This window comes from Octopus sinensis, unplaced genomic scaffold (assembly GCF_006345805.1).
Source record: "Octopus sinensis unplaced genomic scaffold, ASM634580v1 Contig18963, whole genome shotgun sequence".
Taxonomy (NCBI): Eukaryota; Metazoa; Mollusca; class Cephalopoda; order Octopoda; family Octopodidae; genus Octopus; species Octopus sinensis.
The window spans coordinates 80,328-94,961 of NW_021836151.1; the positions used below are offsets into that span (position 1 = coordinate 80,328).

General features: G+C 33.5%; 1 protein-coding gene across 1 annotated transcript; it reads right to left on the reverse strand.

Annotated features, from left to right (window-relative positions):
• Positions 1–1,792: 1,792 nt before the first annotated feature.
• On the reverse strand, positions 1,793–12,987 carry LOC115231951 (general transcription factor II-I repeat domain-containing protein 2-like). Its single transcript, XM_029801833.1, has 4 exons — positions 12,926–12,987; positions 11,304–11,389; positions 9,461–9,563; positions 1,793–2,606 (listed from the first exon to the last, which is right to left on the reverse strand). The coding sequence occupies exons 1-4, from the start codon at positions 12,985–12,987 to the stop codon at positions 1,793–1,795; spliced, it is 1,065 nt and encodes a 354-aa protein (XP_029657693.1).
• Between the last annotated feature and the right edge of the window lie 1,647 nt (positions 12,988–14,634).

A 14,634-nucleotide genomic window follows, 5' to 3' on the forward strand; every position in this document is an offset into this window, starting at 1 on the left:
TGCACCTAGTGTAGATGCCTGGAACCAACCCTCACAGACTACTTTCTGGAGTTAAATGAGATCTTTTATTTTCCCCCTCATGCTTAGAATAGGTTAACTAGCTTCGAGAACAGAAAAATCATCACGACGTACGACAGGCCACAAGGCCTCAATGTTTATCGTTTTGATAAAAATTAGGGCGATTGTCAACTTGCTATCCATTTTATTTGATAGTCCACACTACACTAACGTACTTTCTCCACATGCCAATTTTCCCTCTCATTTCAACGATATTTACTATTTTGCCGCCACTCTGAATAAACTTGAGTGGAATTTGTGTTCAAGGCTTCTGAGAGAAGACAGTCTTAACTTTACAAGTCTCCTGAATACCAGCCACGACTTGATCTCCAACATTGTTGTAGATGTCCACGATTTTTGTGGCGGAGTTCTTACAAAGTTGAATAACCTGGAAATATCCGTTTCCCTTTCAATTATTAAGTCTTTGCTCCACAACCGTTTTCTTGCTTTAAAATTGATGCCTTTTTGTTTTGATGGGATAACTCGACATTTATCTTCCCGTCAAATTGCAGTTGACATTGTCTCGCTTCTATGGAGACTATATACAAATGACAATCCTTATCAAACTTTTTTAAAGTTATACTCACAAAATTTTTTGGCGATTGTCAGAAGAAGGTTGGGGGATGAGATCTTCCTTGCATTATTTACGGAGATATTTATACATACTTTGGCTGGATTTCCTGTGATGGACGAAGAGAGAGTGAATTTGTCTAACAATTCTCCATTCGACATTCCTTGTGCTTCCATACACAAGTCACAATTGTCTGAGATTTGCGAACAAAATATTTATTGGTTGTTCAAAGAGATCGGCCCAGTCATGACTGCTGTCTCGGTGACCAGGAAACTGCTGGGAGTTATGGAATTGTCCTACTACTACTCAGAGTACAGAAAGGTGCACAATTCAGCGTCAATAAACTGTTTTATTCACTTATAATTTGACTTAGCCGTATTCCATCGTGATTACCTTTCGTTTTGTGTAGTGGAAGGGGACGTGTACTCCCAGCCAGTGGTCAGGTGTTTGATGGAGGCGGCAACACCTATGGAGACGAATTTATCACCGCACAGTACTTTGAGTACGTTAAAGCCATGGTGATCTTTCTATGTTGATATTAGAACTCAATTATTGCCACTTCATATGTTTTTAACGAGAAAAAGGAAGCAGCCCTTATTGGCTCGTTTGTTCTGTTGAGGTCGTGTGTGTCCACCTTGTCGGAAAAGAAATTATTCAAATATTTGGATGTTTTATTTTCTCGTTTTTTGAGTATATAGCAGGGGTCGGCAGGATTTTTGTCTTCGCGGGCCAAAATTTTATTTTTATATGCGATCCGGGCCAAACGAAAAAAAATCCTTATCGGTCACAAAAATAAGGCAACGCTTGCACATTACGATCTTTCTTTATCAAGTTTTTTTTGCAACTTTCTTACGAAATAAAAATTTATCAGTTAAAAATGATTATAAAGAAGTGAATTTATTTTACTCATTAATCTGACTAGTTGCTAAACGTAATATATCGTTAAGATGTGAATCGGTAATCCTCGTTCTCAGACAATTTTTTACATTATTCATTTTAGAGAATAACTGTTCACATAAAAATGTGCTTCCAAATATACAAGCCATTTTCATAGCATTGTCGGTTAATTGCGGATATTTTCTGACACATACAAAATTTTTGTAGAAGCTCAAAATATCCATTGCAAAAAAATATTTTGATTTAAGTGTACTGTCGCATTGAATTTCAAGTAATTATAACATCTTCCCGTATATGAAAAAACCTTTTGAGCATTGATCCTCTACTAAGCCATCTGACATTATAAAAATATAAAAGATCCCCATATTCTGCTTCAGTGTCGATTAAAAATTGCCTGAACTGCCAATGATTCAAGCCGCGGGATAAAATAAAATTTACTGCATTAACAACAGCATCCATTGTCTCACGTAACCTGACTGATTTGGCAACTAACGCCTCTTGATGAACAATACAGTGAATCTTAACCAAATTGTACTCAATTCCAAATTTTTCCATTTCATTTTGGACTAATGTAATAGTTCCCTTTTTGTTCCCAACCATAGATGGAGCCCCGTCTGTTGTAATTCCAACTAATTTTGAAAGTGAAAGATTTAATTCTGTTAAAAGTTGCATTAAATGCAAGAAAACGTCGGTTCCTGTCACTGTACCCATAATTGGAATAACCTTGACAAATTCTTCAAAAATTTGGTATGTTTCAGTTATCCCTCGAACAAATATGACAAGTTGAGAAGTATCCCTTCTGTCAGTACTAGTATCCAATGCGATAGAAAAATATTTGAAATTCCCAAAAATGTTTTTTAAAGAGTTATTTAAATCGAATGACATTTCTTCTACTCTTCTTGTTACCGTTCTTGGAGATAAACAGATAAATTCAAAAATGTTTCTTTTTGTAGGAAATAGATTTTCAGCCACTGCCATTAAGCATTCTTTTATAAATTCTCCGTCTGAAAATGGTTTCATTCGTTTCGCAATTATCTTTGAAATTTCGTAACTTGTACGTGTGATATCATCTTTTTCACAACTTAAATTATAAAAAAATGTCGAGTTTCATAATGTCGCTTGATGTTATAAAGTTTTTTGACAGCAACTTTTTCGAAACATATTAAGCATATAGGTTTTCCATAATCCTCAATAAAGAAATATTCATGAGTCCAATCTGGATTAAACGTACGGGTTTGAAGATCTTTAGTTCTTTTCGAACAATTCGGCAATCGTTGTCGAGACTTCCGGCGTCTTTGGCTCCGGGACCCTCACTTCCCTAAAGAAATTGGGACATCTTTGTTCTTCGCGGTCCAAGGACCCTAGGGAATTTACTTTCCTCATTCAGAGGATCCTGCTGGCTGTCATGCGTGGCAACAGCTGTTCCCTCCGTCTCGCTGGGAGAATTTATTAGTTTGTTGACTTTACTTAGTAGAAATAATAATATTGTTAGTTTTCAAAAAAAAAAAAAAAAAAAAAAAAAATTCGGCATTCAAATTCACCACACAAAATTATTAACACGTTTATAAATTTATTTAATTTTTAATAATAGATAAAATGTATGTATAAATCTATATTACTAAAAGTCTAGTACTTTACTAAATTTGCCCGCGGGCCATGTTAGTTAGAAAAATTTGTCGGCGGGCCAATTTCCCTTAGTATTATAAAATTTGTTCGCGGGCCGTTTTTAAATCTTCCTGGGCCTAATTTGGCCCGCGGGCCGCGATTTGCCGACCCCTGCCCTATACCCTTATTAAAAAGATTCTTCATTTTGTTCCAAAGATCTGAATTTGGTTAAAACAACCTTTTCATGAATAATGATTAGTAGTCCTTTAACGCGCCTCTTACTTAAAAAACATTTTCCTTTAAGAATTTATCCTCAATTTTATAACATTTCAAAACTATGTACAAAAGTTGTTATTAAAAAAAGTGTAAATCTCTGCTTGAAAATTATTGATGCAACAATGGAAGATTATTTTTATTCCGACAGACGTATATTCACTTGTCTGGAAACTAAACTTTGATTTTCCTCCTGTAAATAGGTCAACCACCCACTGAGAGTGGATCCAAAATCCAATTCATTTCCTACCAAAATACACAGTGCCAGGATTGTTTCATCATCTTGTTCATGTATTGTTTTTACAGGTTTTAGTTTTTTCCTATCTTCTTCACTTTCAAAGTAAAAATTAAACAAATTTTCGTCCGAATTCTCCACTCTACCAGTTGCATCAGTCCTATACCCCAACACGTAATAGCTAAGCATATGTTTTCTCAAAAAACTTTTGAACGGCCCAGAAATACAGAACTGGGAACAAGCTGGAGCCTTTTCTATCAGCTCTTTCTGCAGTGGACTTTGTGAGGAGACTATGAACAGAGAATTTGGTTGACTCCTTAGTTTGTGGCAAGAAATAACTGCTTCGATGTCAAACGACATTCTTTTTAGAGCGACTCTGGCCAAGGTGAGCTGGAAGTGATCTGATTTGACGTGTTCTTTAGGAAGAGGGGGAACATAGTGGGGGTTCATTCCTTTAAACTTTGGCATCCAATACATCGCCCTCAAATATCTCTTCATTGCAAAAGATTTGAGCCCGAATACACTGGAAATGATTTCGCCGACTTTTTCATTGGGAACGACTCCTTAAAAGTCAAGACTCGCTCATATACCGTTCTTTTCCATGTGATAGATTATGTTTCCACAGCAGTGCTGCTGTTTAGGGTAATGGACTAGTTCCCTCTGAAAAGCTGTCTCTGCAATCATCTTCCCTTTAGGAAAAACCTCCAATATTCTAATATATGAATCTAAATCTTGCTCCATTCCGAATTTCTATGAATTTAAAAGAGAATCAGTACTTTCATGTTTTCGAGTGCACTGTTAATGAATTCTACGTGGCCGCGTCGTAAATTGCCTTGTTTGTGTAAATAAAAGTCGATCGCCCCGTTAAAAATCTTTTTATTTTTATCGTAGCTCTCTGAAGGATGTGCGGGGAGGAAACGTTCAAAACTGATTAATTCTTTGGTGTCTTCAGTTATAATTCCTTTCACTCTGTCTGAAAGTGTTCTTGTTTTTTTAATTATTGATATATTTTTGGTAAGAATGTCTATAAATGATTAGTGAATTCACACAAACTCATCGTATTTTATAAAAACAATTTTTAAATAAAACAATAATTATTAATTAATATTTTATAGAGGTTATTTTATCGAAATTTTTCGGTTCGAGATTAAAAAGATTTACAAAGCTATCATTAATTAAAATAGCAAAAATGCAAAAAATGAAATTTAATATGTTAATCTGTTATTTGTTGTTAAATTTATTTTTTATGAGCTTTTTTAACATGTCGAATAAGGTTGGAAGTATTTGAATACTTTCTTTTACATAAAGTGCAATCTAGTTTTTTATCAATATTTTTATCTTCTTGAATTGATAAGTTTTTGCACTTTTGGTCCGATTTATCGCATTTTTCACTATTGTATTCAATTGTATTCAAATTGTTTCGATAGATTAATGGGGTTAGATTATACATTCCCAAAGACATGAAATAGTAATAAACTAACATTTCGTTATGTTTTATAACATCTAGCATGCTCTTGTGAATATATGGCTCTGAATAATTCTCATACTTTATCGAACATTCTTCCTTTAAATACAACTAATAGTATAATTTACATTTAGTTTTTTTCTTCGGATTCGTCATTTTCTAGTGAGTGTTGCCATCTGCTAGTATCCATCGTAGCACCAGATTTTTTTACGCTGTGCTTTTTTTTATGTCTGCATAAATTGGAGTATTGCGTATATGTTTTACTACAGACCTTGGAGCGTTGTTTTAAGTGAAAGTACCTCACAGGTAAATGGTCTATAGCTCGAATGAATGTTCATATGTTGTTTCAGTCCTTTTTGAGACAAAAATGTTTTATGGCAAATATTGCACATTTCTTTTTTTTCCATTTCTAAGTTATCACTGGACTTGATCATTCTTTCAAAATTATCATTTTTACGGTATTATTTGAATAAATTTGTATATAGATTTAGTGATAAACGTTTGTTATCTGAAACGAAATAAAAGAATTGAATTGACTAAAATTCAAATTGATTTATATTATTCATTGTTTACTGTTTAATGGGATTAGAATTAAAAGCTTGGAATCTTTTCACACGACCTAAATACTACAATTATTTATTAGAGAATTATCTCTCAAATATGGAGTTGACCCAATCAAAAACACCCCACAAGATCTTAAATGACAATTAAACAAGATATTTGTAAATATTATATTTTTATGAATCAATTTTAACAGAGATTGTAAATCTCAGAAAACATGACCAAATTTTTCCTTAATTTGATAGAGTTACGACCACATGTCAGTTTTTTTATTCCAATTCAAGTCAAAATGTTGAACAGAGTATTGCAGAAGATTTGTGTTTGTTATTTATACTTTTTGAGAGTTTAATAATAATCCAAAACTTCTCTTGCTAATTTAAAATATAGATTTAGGTGGAAGTTCAAGTAAGTAAAATATTAATTAACAAAAATGTAAGTAACAACGAAAATACAAAGCGTCAAACACATGATAAAATTAAAAAGTTTTTTTTCTGATTTTAGATATAATATTATCAGCACTGCGCGATGTCATCGGGCATTAAAACGCATGTGCAGCACAATAGGTCAAATTTCTGGAAAATTTTCTCCATTTCGTACCGTAACATGTAGAGTACTTTTCATTTCTAAAGTGGTTCAAATGCTCTTAAAATCCTCGTCAAGGACAATCAGTAGTGTTGTCCTTTGTCGACCTCTTAAGCATGGTCCGTTCTAGCCAAACTAATCCTCTATGGAGGCTATCTACTATGCTGAAACATATTGAATTTTTTAATTATTTTTGAAATGTGCGTTTTAAATCAGTTTAAAACAAGATTATTCTAGCATTAATGACTCACATTTGATCAAGCATCAAATGTTTAATAGAATGCTTACATAACAAATAACGACAAATAGCGTGAGTATTTACTATTTATTTAACAGAAACAACAAAGAAAAAATAAATATAAAAAATTTATAAATTTCCGTATTAATGTTCATGGCCGTGGAGACATCGGGGTATTCGCCCCGCAATCGTTTTCTTTTCTTCCTTGGTCGGGTGGGGACGAAGATTGCTAAGCAAAATAAGAATGAAAAGAGACTCGTCATCTTTTTCAAAATGTCTCTTTGGGATTTTCCGGGGGAACTCTTATAGCCCGGCAGTTCAAAATAATTTTTTGTATTTTCTTTTTCGCTGAGATGTTTCAGAAAAAACAAATTATTGGCGAATAATAGATTTTTGTGAATTACATAGTATTGTAATACGAAAAATGATGTCTCTATCAAAAAGGTGGTGACTTGCACAATTTTAAGAGTTACAGAATTGGCGAATTATATAGTCAGTGTATGCAATGTCAAATTTCGTTTCAATATCCATGTCCGGAAGTCAGAACAATTATCGAACTGGTTTTGACAAATAAAAAATCAAGATTATAGATTCTTTCAAATCAATGGATTTGATCCTTGAAACAATCCCGGAGACTAACCAGAACGAAAATCCTTAATGGTTCGTTCAATGTAGATATTAAAAAAAAACTTTCACGAAAATTAAAAGGCCATCGTATTATTTTTGAAGCTTACAGTTTTATGACGATCAAGTTTCGTTTTTGCTTTTAGGAAAGTCCAAATCCTTCTAATCATGAGAATACTAAAGGTTCGGATCCTTTGAAACGTAAACAGTGAGGTTACTAAAACAACATAAAGCTGATTATCGAGTTTATTTCAAAAAATTAATTCTCGGTCTTTATTTTCAAAACAATCATAATTGAATTTTTTGAAGCAGGTCACAAAAAATGTTTTTTTTGAAAAATAAATGAGTTGGCAGCAGACAAAATTAAACTCAATTTATAAAACTTTTTACATTTAGGTAGACTGTCTGTGTTTGCAGTCCAGAGATTTTGTATAGTTAAATGTGACGAGTATTTAGGTAGTGGAAGAGCTAATAGACCACTATGAAAAAGTCACATGTCTAATGTGTAATCTTCTCCTTCAGGCACAAATTGAAGATTAAATTGATTTTGAAACACAAGTGGACTATAGTGAGTCAGTGTCTCTTTCTTGGTTTACTCGAATCATATTTCCGCCTTTCTGTTATCCTTTTGTTCCTTGAATCAGTTATTTAGAGAAAGGACCCCAAATAAGTCATTTTCCCACAGATTAGGGATCTCAAATCTCACAGAATGACTTGGATCGCCATTCCTGCCTCTACCATCAACAGGGCCACTTACTGTCTTTGATTTAATTATTCTACCTTTTTTCAGACCTAACACAACAAATGACTCCTAATGAGAAATTGGTCAAGCTGTGGACATAGCGCAGGCAGGAGATCTAGAAATATTTTTTCTCTAGTACATGCTTAAAGAATATTACGTGAGACACTTTGTTTCATAGACATTCAGAAGGTTTCTTAGTTTGTGGAGATACAATACAATATAAAAAATAAACGGAATCACTAAATCAATGTATTCAAAATTGTTATTAAAAGTATGGATTATTTTCCCTACAATAAAATGTAATTGTTGATTATGTTTTCAAAGGCGAAATGTAACAAAAATCTATTCTCAGAATCTACTAACTTGACAAATTTATACTTTTTAGTAAAAAATCAATTATGAAAATTCTTTAATTTTTTATTATCAAAAAATAAAAAAATGTTAAGGAAGGCAATTAAAAATGAATTTCAAACATTGATTACTCTCTGTTTATATATATTCTCTACAAGCGATGAAATCCGGTCAAACAGAAGAATTGTGGTCGACTAAATATGACAACAACGACTTTACCTGGGGAATCACAAATCTCAGGCTCAACTGAGATGTCCCAATATCACTAAGAGTTCCCCGAATAAATTTGAGAACTCCATCAGCCCTAGTATAGCACCACTCATCGTATTCATGTCCAGTCTAACATTTGTAAACAAAACCTACAAGTTTTGGCGGATCAATCAGAAATAATGGAACAGTCAAGTCCACCACGTTTTGTCTTGCACAAAACTGAAGAACGTTTCCTAATGCTTCGAAAGCAACACTTGTTGTAGGTATGAAGGCAGATTGCTTAAAAATAAAAATACAAAATACGAGATCATTCGAATTGCAGAGCACGTGAAATGCAACGTGGATTTGGTTAAGATTGGAATGTTTGGTAATCACAACATCACCAACTGTCCACGGAGACTTTGGTCTACATCTTAAAAACATGTTAAATCACGTTTTTTTAAGTTGTGAATAAATATCTTCGAACTGAAAGTCACAGTAACGATCTGCAGAATTTATCAAATCTATCAACTTAAAATAACCATTGGTCACCTTTGGCTGTCTCTAAGGTAGGAGAAATGATGTCATCAGTAAAAACTAACAGTCCATTGAACTTGTTGGCATACAAAGACATAATAGAGTCAATCCTCTGCGGAGGAGAGATCTCTCTATGGATATTGATGACCAAATAACCCCCGGGAGTCTAGAAGGATGCTAAAGTCGATGGGCATGTTAGCAATGAGTCTTATGTTATTCGTGTACATGAAGGAAGGGTCTATTTGTTAGTTTGAGTATCACCAGTACACACAGTGAAACACTCCTCCATATACTCCTCAGATGTAAGTATCCCAGTCTCAAGTCCTACAGTGAAAGGAATTTGGTTATTTCCCGAAACAAGGCTGTCAACGTGGGCATAATAATTTTTGCGTTGTTTTTCCTTTTTTGACTCAACCCTCTGTTTCCAGCTCAAAATAATTTCCTAGTCAAAATATAGTTTATATATCACATTTTCAAAGAAAGTGTCGTCTTGAGATTTTGAAGACCTTAAAAAGTTGTTTCAGTTGATTCACCTGTGGGAAATGAGATCAGTCTCACGTTGATGGTAAAGTCTGTTTATATCTTTGACCAGTTCATTTTCAAAATGAATCAATGAGTCCATTTTTGACTGCAAAACTGAATCAAATTTTTCACGAAAACTCAAATTGTTATTTGTCTGAGAGATTCCGTTTGTTTTATAGTCGGAGTTATACTTGACCCAATTCTATCATTTCTCGACAAAATAAAACGTTTTGGTACATTTCGGCAAAAGAATAAGACAAAGTGTCGATCATTTCAGAATTCACTTTGATTAGCTCAATTAAGGGTTTTATTTTTGTAAAATATTGACTTGTTTCAACCTCTCGAATAAATTTGGTAAAATTCGTTTTAAATTCTTTAAAAAATGTTTTAAAATATGTTTTACTTTCAAATAAAAAACAGGGAATGTCATATTTTTTGATAATATGAAGGCAATGTTCATTTATTGTTTTATTTAAAGGAAGTTCGATAGGAATTGTTTGATTATATTTTTTTTGGCCTATTTCATATTCAAAAGTGAAATTAAATGAGTACATGGTTAATAACAAAACCACAGAATTAATATAAATTAGTTTAAATAAAATCTCAAATAAACGGAATAAATATATACATATATTTAAATATTCATTAATACAAACAAAATTTATTTTTGAAAAAATAAACCGTTTTTTAAATACCCTTCTTTGATTTAATTTCAGTCAAGCTTATAATTCAAGCTTGATATTTCTTTTTCATTACTTTCATAAACGTAAACGATTTGAATACAAACTGTGATCGAATGCTCAATAGTGATTACGTGCGAAGACATAACGGAGTACGTTGATAGATTCATATGTATTTTTGTCGACGATATGATATAAACAGACTCAAGACACATTTCTTGAAATCTATAGCAGCTAATTAATTTGTGGAGATACACGCCAGATATTTTATTGATGAATAAGACAAGAACTATAACTTCAAATAAGGTTGGAATCACATATCAGAAATTATTGAAGGATGTATAAATACGACAGGCTCTCAGTAAATTATCATTGATTTACAAGGTAAAAAGTACATTTTGAGCTAACCTTAGAGTAAGAATTTTTTACAAACACTGAAAGCCAAAGCGAAAATTGTTGCTATGTATTGGAACGGGAAAAAAACCTGCAGAAAAGACAGAAAGAGCTCAAAAAGACCCGAAAGTTTAAAATTATATCAATTACCTAAACTTTGCATATCTGACAAAATAATATATTTGAATTAGATTGTTCATCGTCGAATCAGTTTTTTAATTTCCATAAAATTCTTTATTCCTAAATACTTGTTATTTAGATGCCTTAACAATTATTGTAAAATCATTTTAACTGCTGTATTATTACTTTGGTCACTCAGCCGAATGTCAGTTCCCAGTATTATTAAATACATTATAAAATTAATAGAATGTTTTAATTATGCATGTTATACATATGTAACAGCGGAAAAAAACATATTTTCAAGCAAAAACGCATTGCAAACAAAATGGAGGCATTATTTCCGTGAGTGACATTTTTAAAAAAGATTATTTTTTAAGTAGATACATTTCTAAATGATATTTACAGATACGATGCGTCAAAGTTATGGAAATAATGACATTTTTATTGGTTATGATAATATACAAAAGCATAATGTTTATATCAAAAACACCAAAATGATTATTTATGCTGACGATATTATGATACTTGACTCAAAGATAAATAAGCAATAGTATGTTAGAAAAAAGTAAAATCTCATATTGCAAAATAGAAGAATAGTGACATAATAATGGCCTAAGTTTATCAAGACGAGGAAACAAACAAGAATAAGAATAATTTTAACTTTCGCGTTGTATATTTATCTGTTCAGGACGCTCAAGACCAGGACTCCATATTACATTGGGACACCCAAGAGCATCCCTGTATCGGCTGGAAATGGAATTTACATTCATAAGAGGAAATATGGATTTGAGGAAATTGTGTTTTTTTAAACATTTTAATCAGAAAAATGTATTGAATCAATGTATTCGCATGACTTATTATTAGCCTTACCACGAGAGCCATAGTATTTTATAGCCCAGAATAGGCAAGAAACACACTATTTAAGTAGAGTTAATATTTTAATTAATCGTATGGCCAAGAAATGATTTTTTTAATTAATGGAGGTATGGTCAAGGGGTCTTTACTTTTTTTTGTCTGGATCCTTTTTAGACAATGCGATCCCACAGTGGAAGGCCACTAATGATGGCGTCACTTGTCAAACCTTTTTCAAAACATCGTAGATGCAAAGACCGTCCACTAAAAGGACAACAGCCAGGCTCGAACTCAGACCTATGTCGCTTAAACCGACGCTTAATCACTGTACTATTCGCATGACTGTAAAACTAAGGTGCCTCGAAATTATAAAAATGGTTTTTTTATAATTAAATAATTTAATGTATCACAAATGTGATATTGTGATTAAATTTTATTTTTTAAAATTATTTCTAAACTTATAATTTAATGCCAAACATATCCATCAATTCACCCACAGCTCGACAACTGTCCCAAATCTTTAGGCATTTCCTAAACTTAGGGACTAACCGACCCCAGTAGGTAGAGATGACCTTTTTACTGACATATTAAACTCTCCCATCTGCTCCAAAGCATCAATCTAGTCCTCAATAGCTATTTGTCTTGATAATTTCAGTTTCTGCGCAATCTGTAAGATATCTCTTTTACTGTCGTTTGAAATCAGCATATTGTATAAAACACGGTTTTTTATCTTTGTGTTTTCAGTAATGACCTGACTTGTTTCCTGTGAAAAGCACTGAGATTTTTAATAAATTACTCATTCTTTCTCATATTCCTGAATTTTACAGTAAGATGAACAGGATAAAAACATATTTTTACATGGCTTGAGAGATCTGCGTAACTCAACCATGTCGATTTTAATTTCTTCAGTGCTAATGTTGACAACATCCGAGTTTCAAGTAATTTAGAAATGAAACATAGTGATATAATAAACTACTAATTTTTGTTAGACGTTGATTAAAGTTAAATTTAAACGTCGGTGTTTTTCTTAATAATAGAAAGTTGAAGAGCCAGTTTATTTAATCTGAGAACCGATAAACGATTGTGGAGGGGAAGTTCCGTTTTTTTCTCACAAAAGGAGCATTTAATTGTCCACCCTGTAACACTAAGTTGTTTGACAATGCATCTTCTGCATATTGTATGTCTACATTTGGGTAAGATTAGTGGCTGTCGTTGTTTCTCGTTGTAAATACGATTACAAGAACAACAGATTCCGGAATTCTCTTGTTCAACGTATGAGGAATCAGATGAGGAATTAGAGCTCATCGGTGATTTGCTATTTTCCTCTTCCTCAGTGGGAGATTCTCGAGATTTGACTTCATATCCGTCAAAAGGGTCGAAAGAATTGGAGGTATTCGAAGACCATTCGCTATTTTTTTATTAAAAAAATACCTTTGTTGTTGAAAAGATTCTTCTGATTTGGATTCCGACGTTTCACCATTTTCTGATGACATTTTCTACTGGGGCGCTAAGAAAATTTGTTTATAAAGATTTTTGTGCACATAATTCCAAAAACATAAAAATAGTTCGAAGAATTTAAAGTATTTTGATGTTTTTTGAAAAGTATAATAACCTATTTTCATCACCAAATCATTCTTTTTTCGACTAAGCTTCCAAAAAATGATCATATTTTTTGAAAATCGAATTTCACCCTTCGTTATTAGAATTGAAAATGGAAAACACTTTTATGTAAAAAACTAAATGGATTCACGGTATATGTAATTTCTATAATTCGGATTTCGAATGTTCTCCAACGAAAATGTTTTTTCGAAAGACTAAATTAAATAGTCATTGGTGAATAATTTTATAAAACACCACATGATATTGAAGTTCCAAAATTTTTTGATTGCGTCGTTAATAGTCTATTTTAATGAAATCAATCATAAACTTGTTTATGGATTTGGACTATATTATATAGATATACACAAGGGGGTATGGTCTCGATGTCTCCTTGTGGATATAACGATAAAACTGATCCGCCGCATCTAAAACATTTCTAGATAATATTGTGACTGAAAATCTGCAGCCAGATTGTTAAATTCTTTGATTTTTACACCGGAGTAGAGGCCATTGACCACTTTGAGGGTCACCTGAGCCTATTGAAAAATAAATTCGCTCGTTTAGGCCATAGCAAAGCTTTGTGATTCGGCTTGTGATTTATCAAGAAACACTTTTTTTGTTTTTCCGTCTAATTTGAAAATTTTTTTAAAACAGCAAAACCTCATTTCTCAACAAACAATTTTCGATTTTTTTTTTTTTTAGGATTTAATTTATACAAACAAGACAAAAATTACAGATAGCTAAGTTAGTTAAAGGCCTCACGAGACACCCGACCAGCCGCGCGAATGGCGAAGACGTTCCCTCGGATCACAGCAATCGACAGACGTTCCAGGAGCCAAGAAAACTCTCTTGGATCGTGACTAGTCCTTGAAATCCGTCGACCGAGCGAGCGAAGGAAGCGGAGTGTCTTGGGACCGAAGATCCGGAGGACTCCAAGGCAATTGGAGTAAAGAGCAGCGAGTTGGACAGGTGGCCGTACTTGAGAATCTTTCGCTCCTCGGCCTGCCTGGAAGCGTGCCCAGGATTGGCGGCGGACAGCGCGAGATTTCCCAGCGAGAACGTGTCCGAGCAGGTAGAATCCCAAATAAGGGATTTCCCCTGCTCGTAGGGGAAGGTGGACATGCTGTCAGGGCGTTTGCCATCCCCTCTATCCAATCCAACAGGTTCAAGGATAGACGGGATGCCTGCTGAGGCGAGGGCTCTCTGTACGACTGAGTTGAGTTCACTGTGACGGGGGCACGACCGGCACTCCGCCGGCAAGCGAGGGGATGCAAACCGTACTCGTCAACAGTTCCCCCACAACGGCATTTGTGCGACTGGCAGATTTTCAGCCCGACACGGAGGGAGATTGCAATTCTTAGGCATTCCTTGTCCAACAGGTTCCCGATTTTCGATTTAAAGACTTATTTATCAATATTCATTTTTTAATTTTAAATAATAAAAATATTCAAAGCATATATTTTTGACTGCCGACAGCAAAAAAATAAATTCTCGAAAATCTATTTTGATCACATGATGCGTCTTAGTGATTTTTCTTGATT

Coding starts and splice junctions, on each gene's coding strand:
- LOC115231951 (XM_029801833.1), bottom strand. CDS start 12,987: ATGTCATCAGAAAATGGTGAAACGTCGGAATCCAAATCAGAAGAATCT. Junction 11,390..12,925: donor GAATCTTTTCAACAACAAAG/GTATTTTTTTAA, acceptor TTCCATTTCCAG/CCGATACAGGGATGCTCTTG. Junction 9,564..11,303: donor GATAAATATACAACGCGAAA/GTTAAAATTATT, acceptor AATTTGATTCAG/TTTTGCAGTCAAAAATGGAC.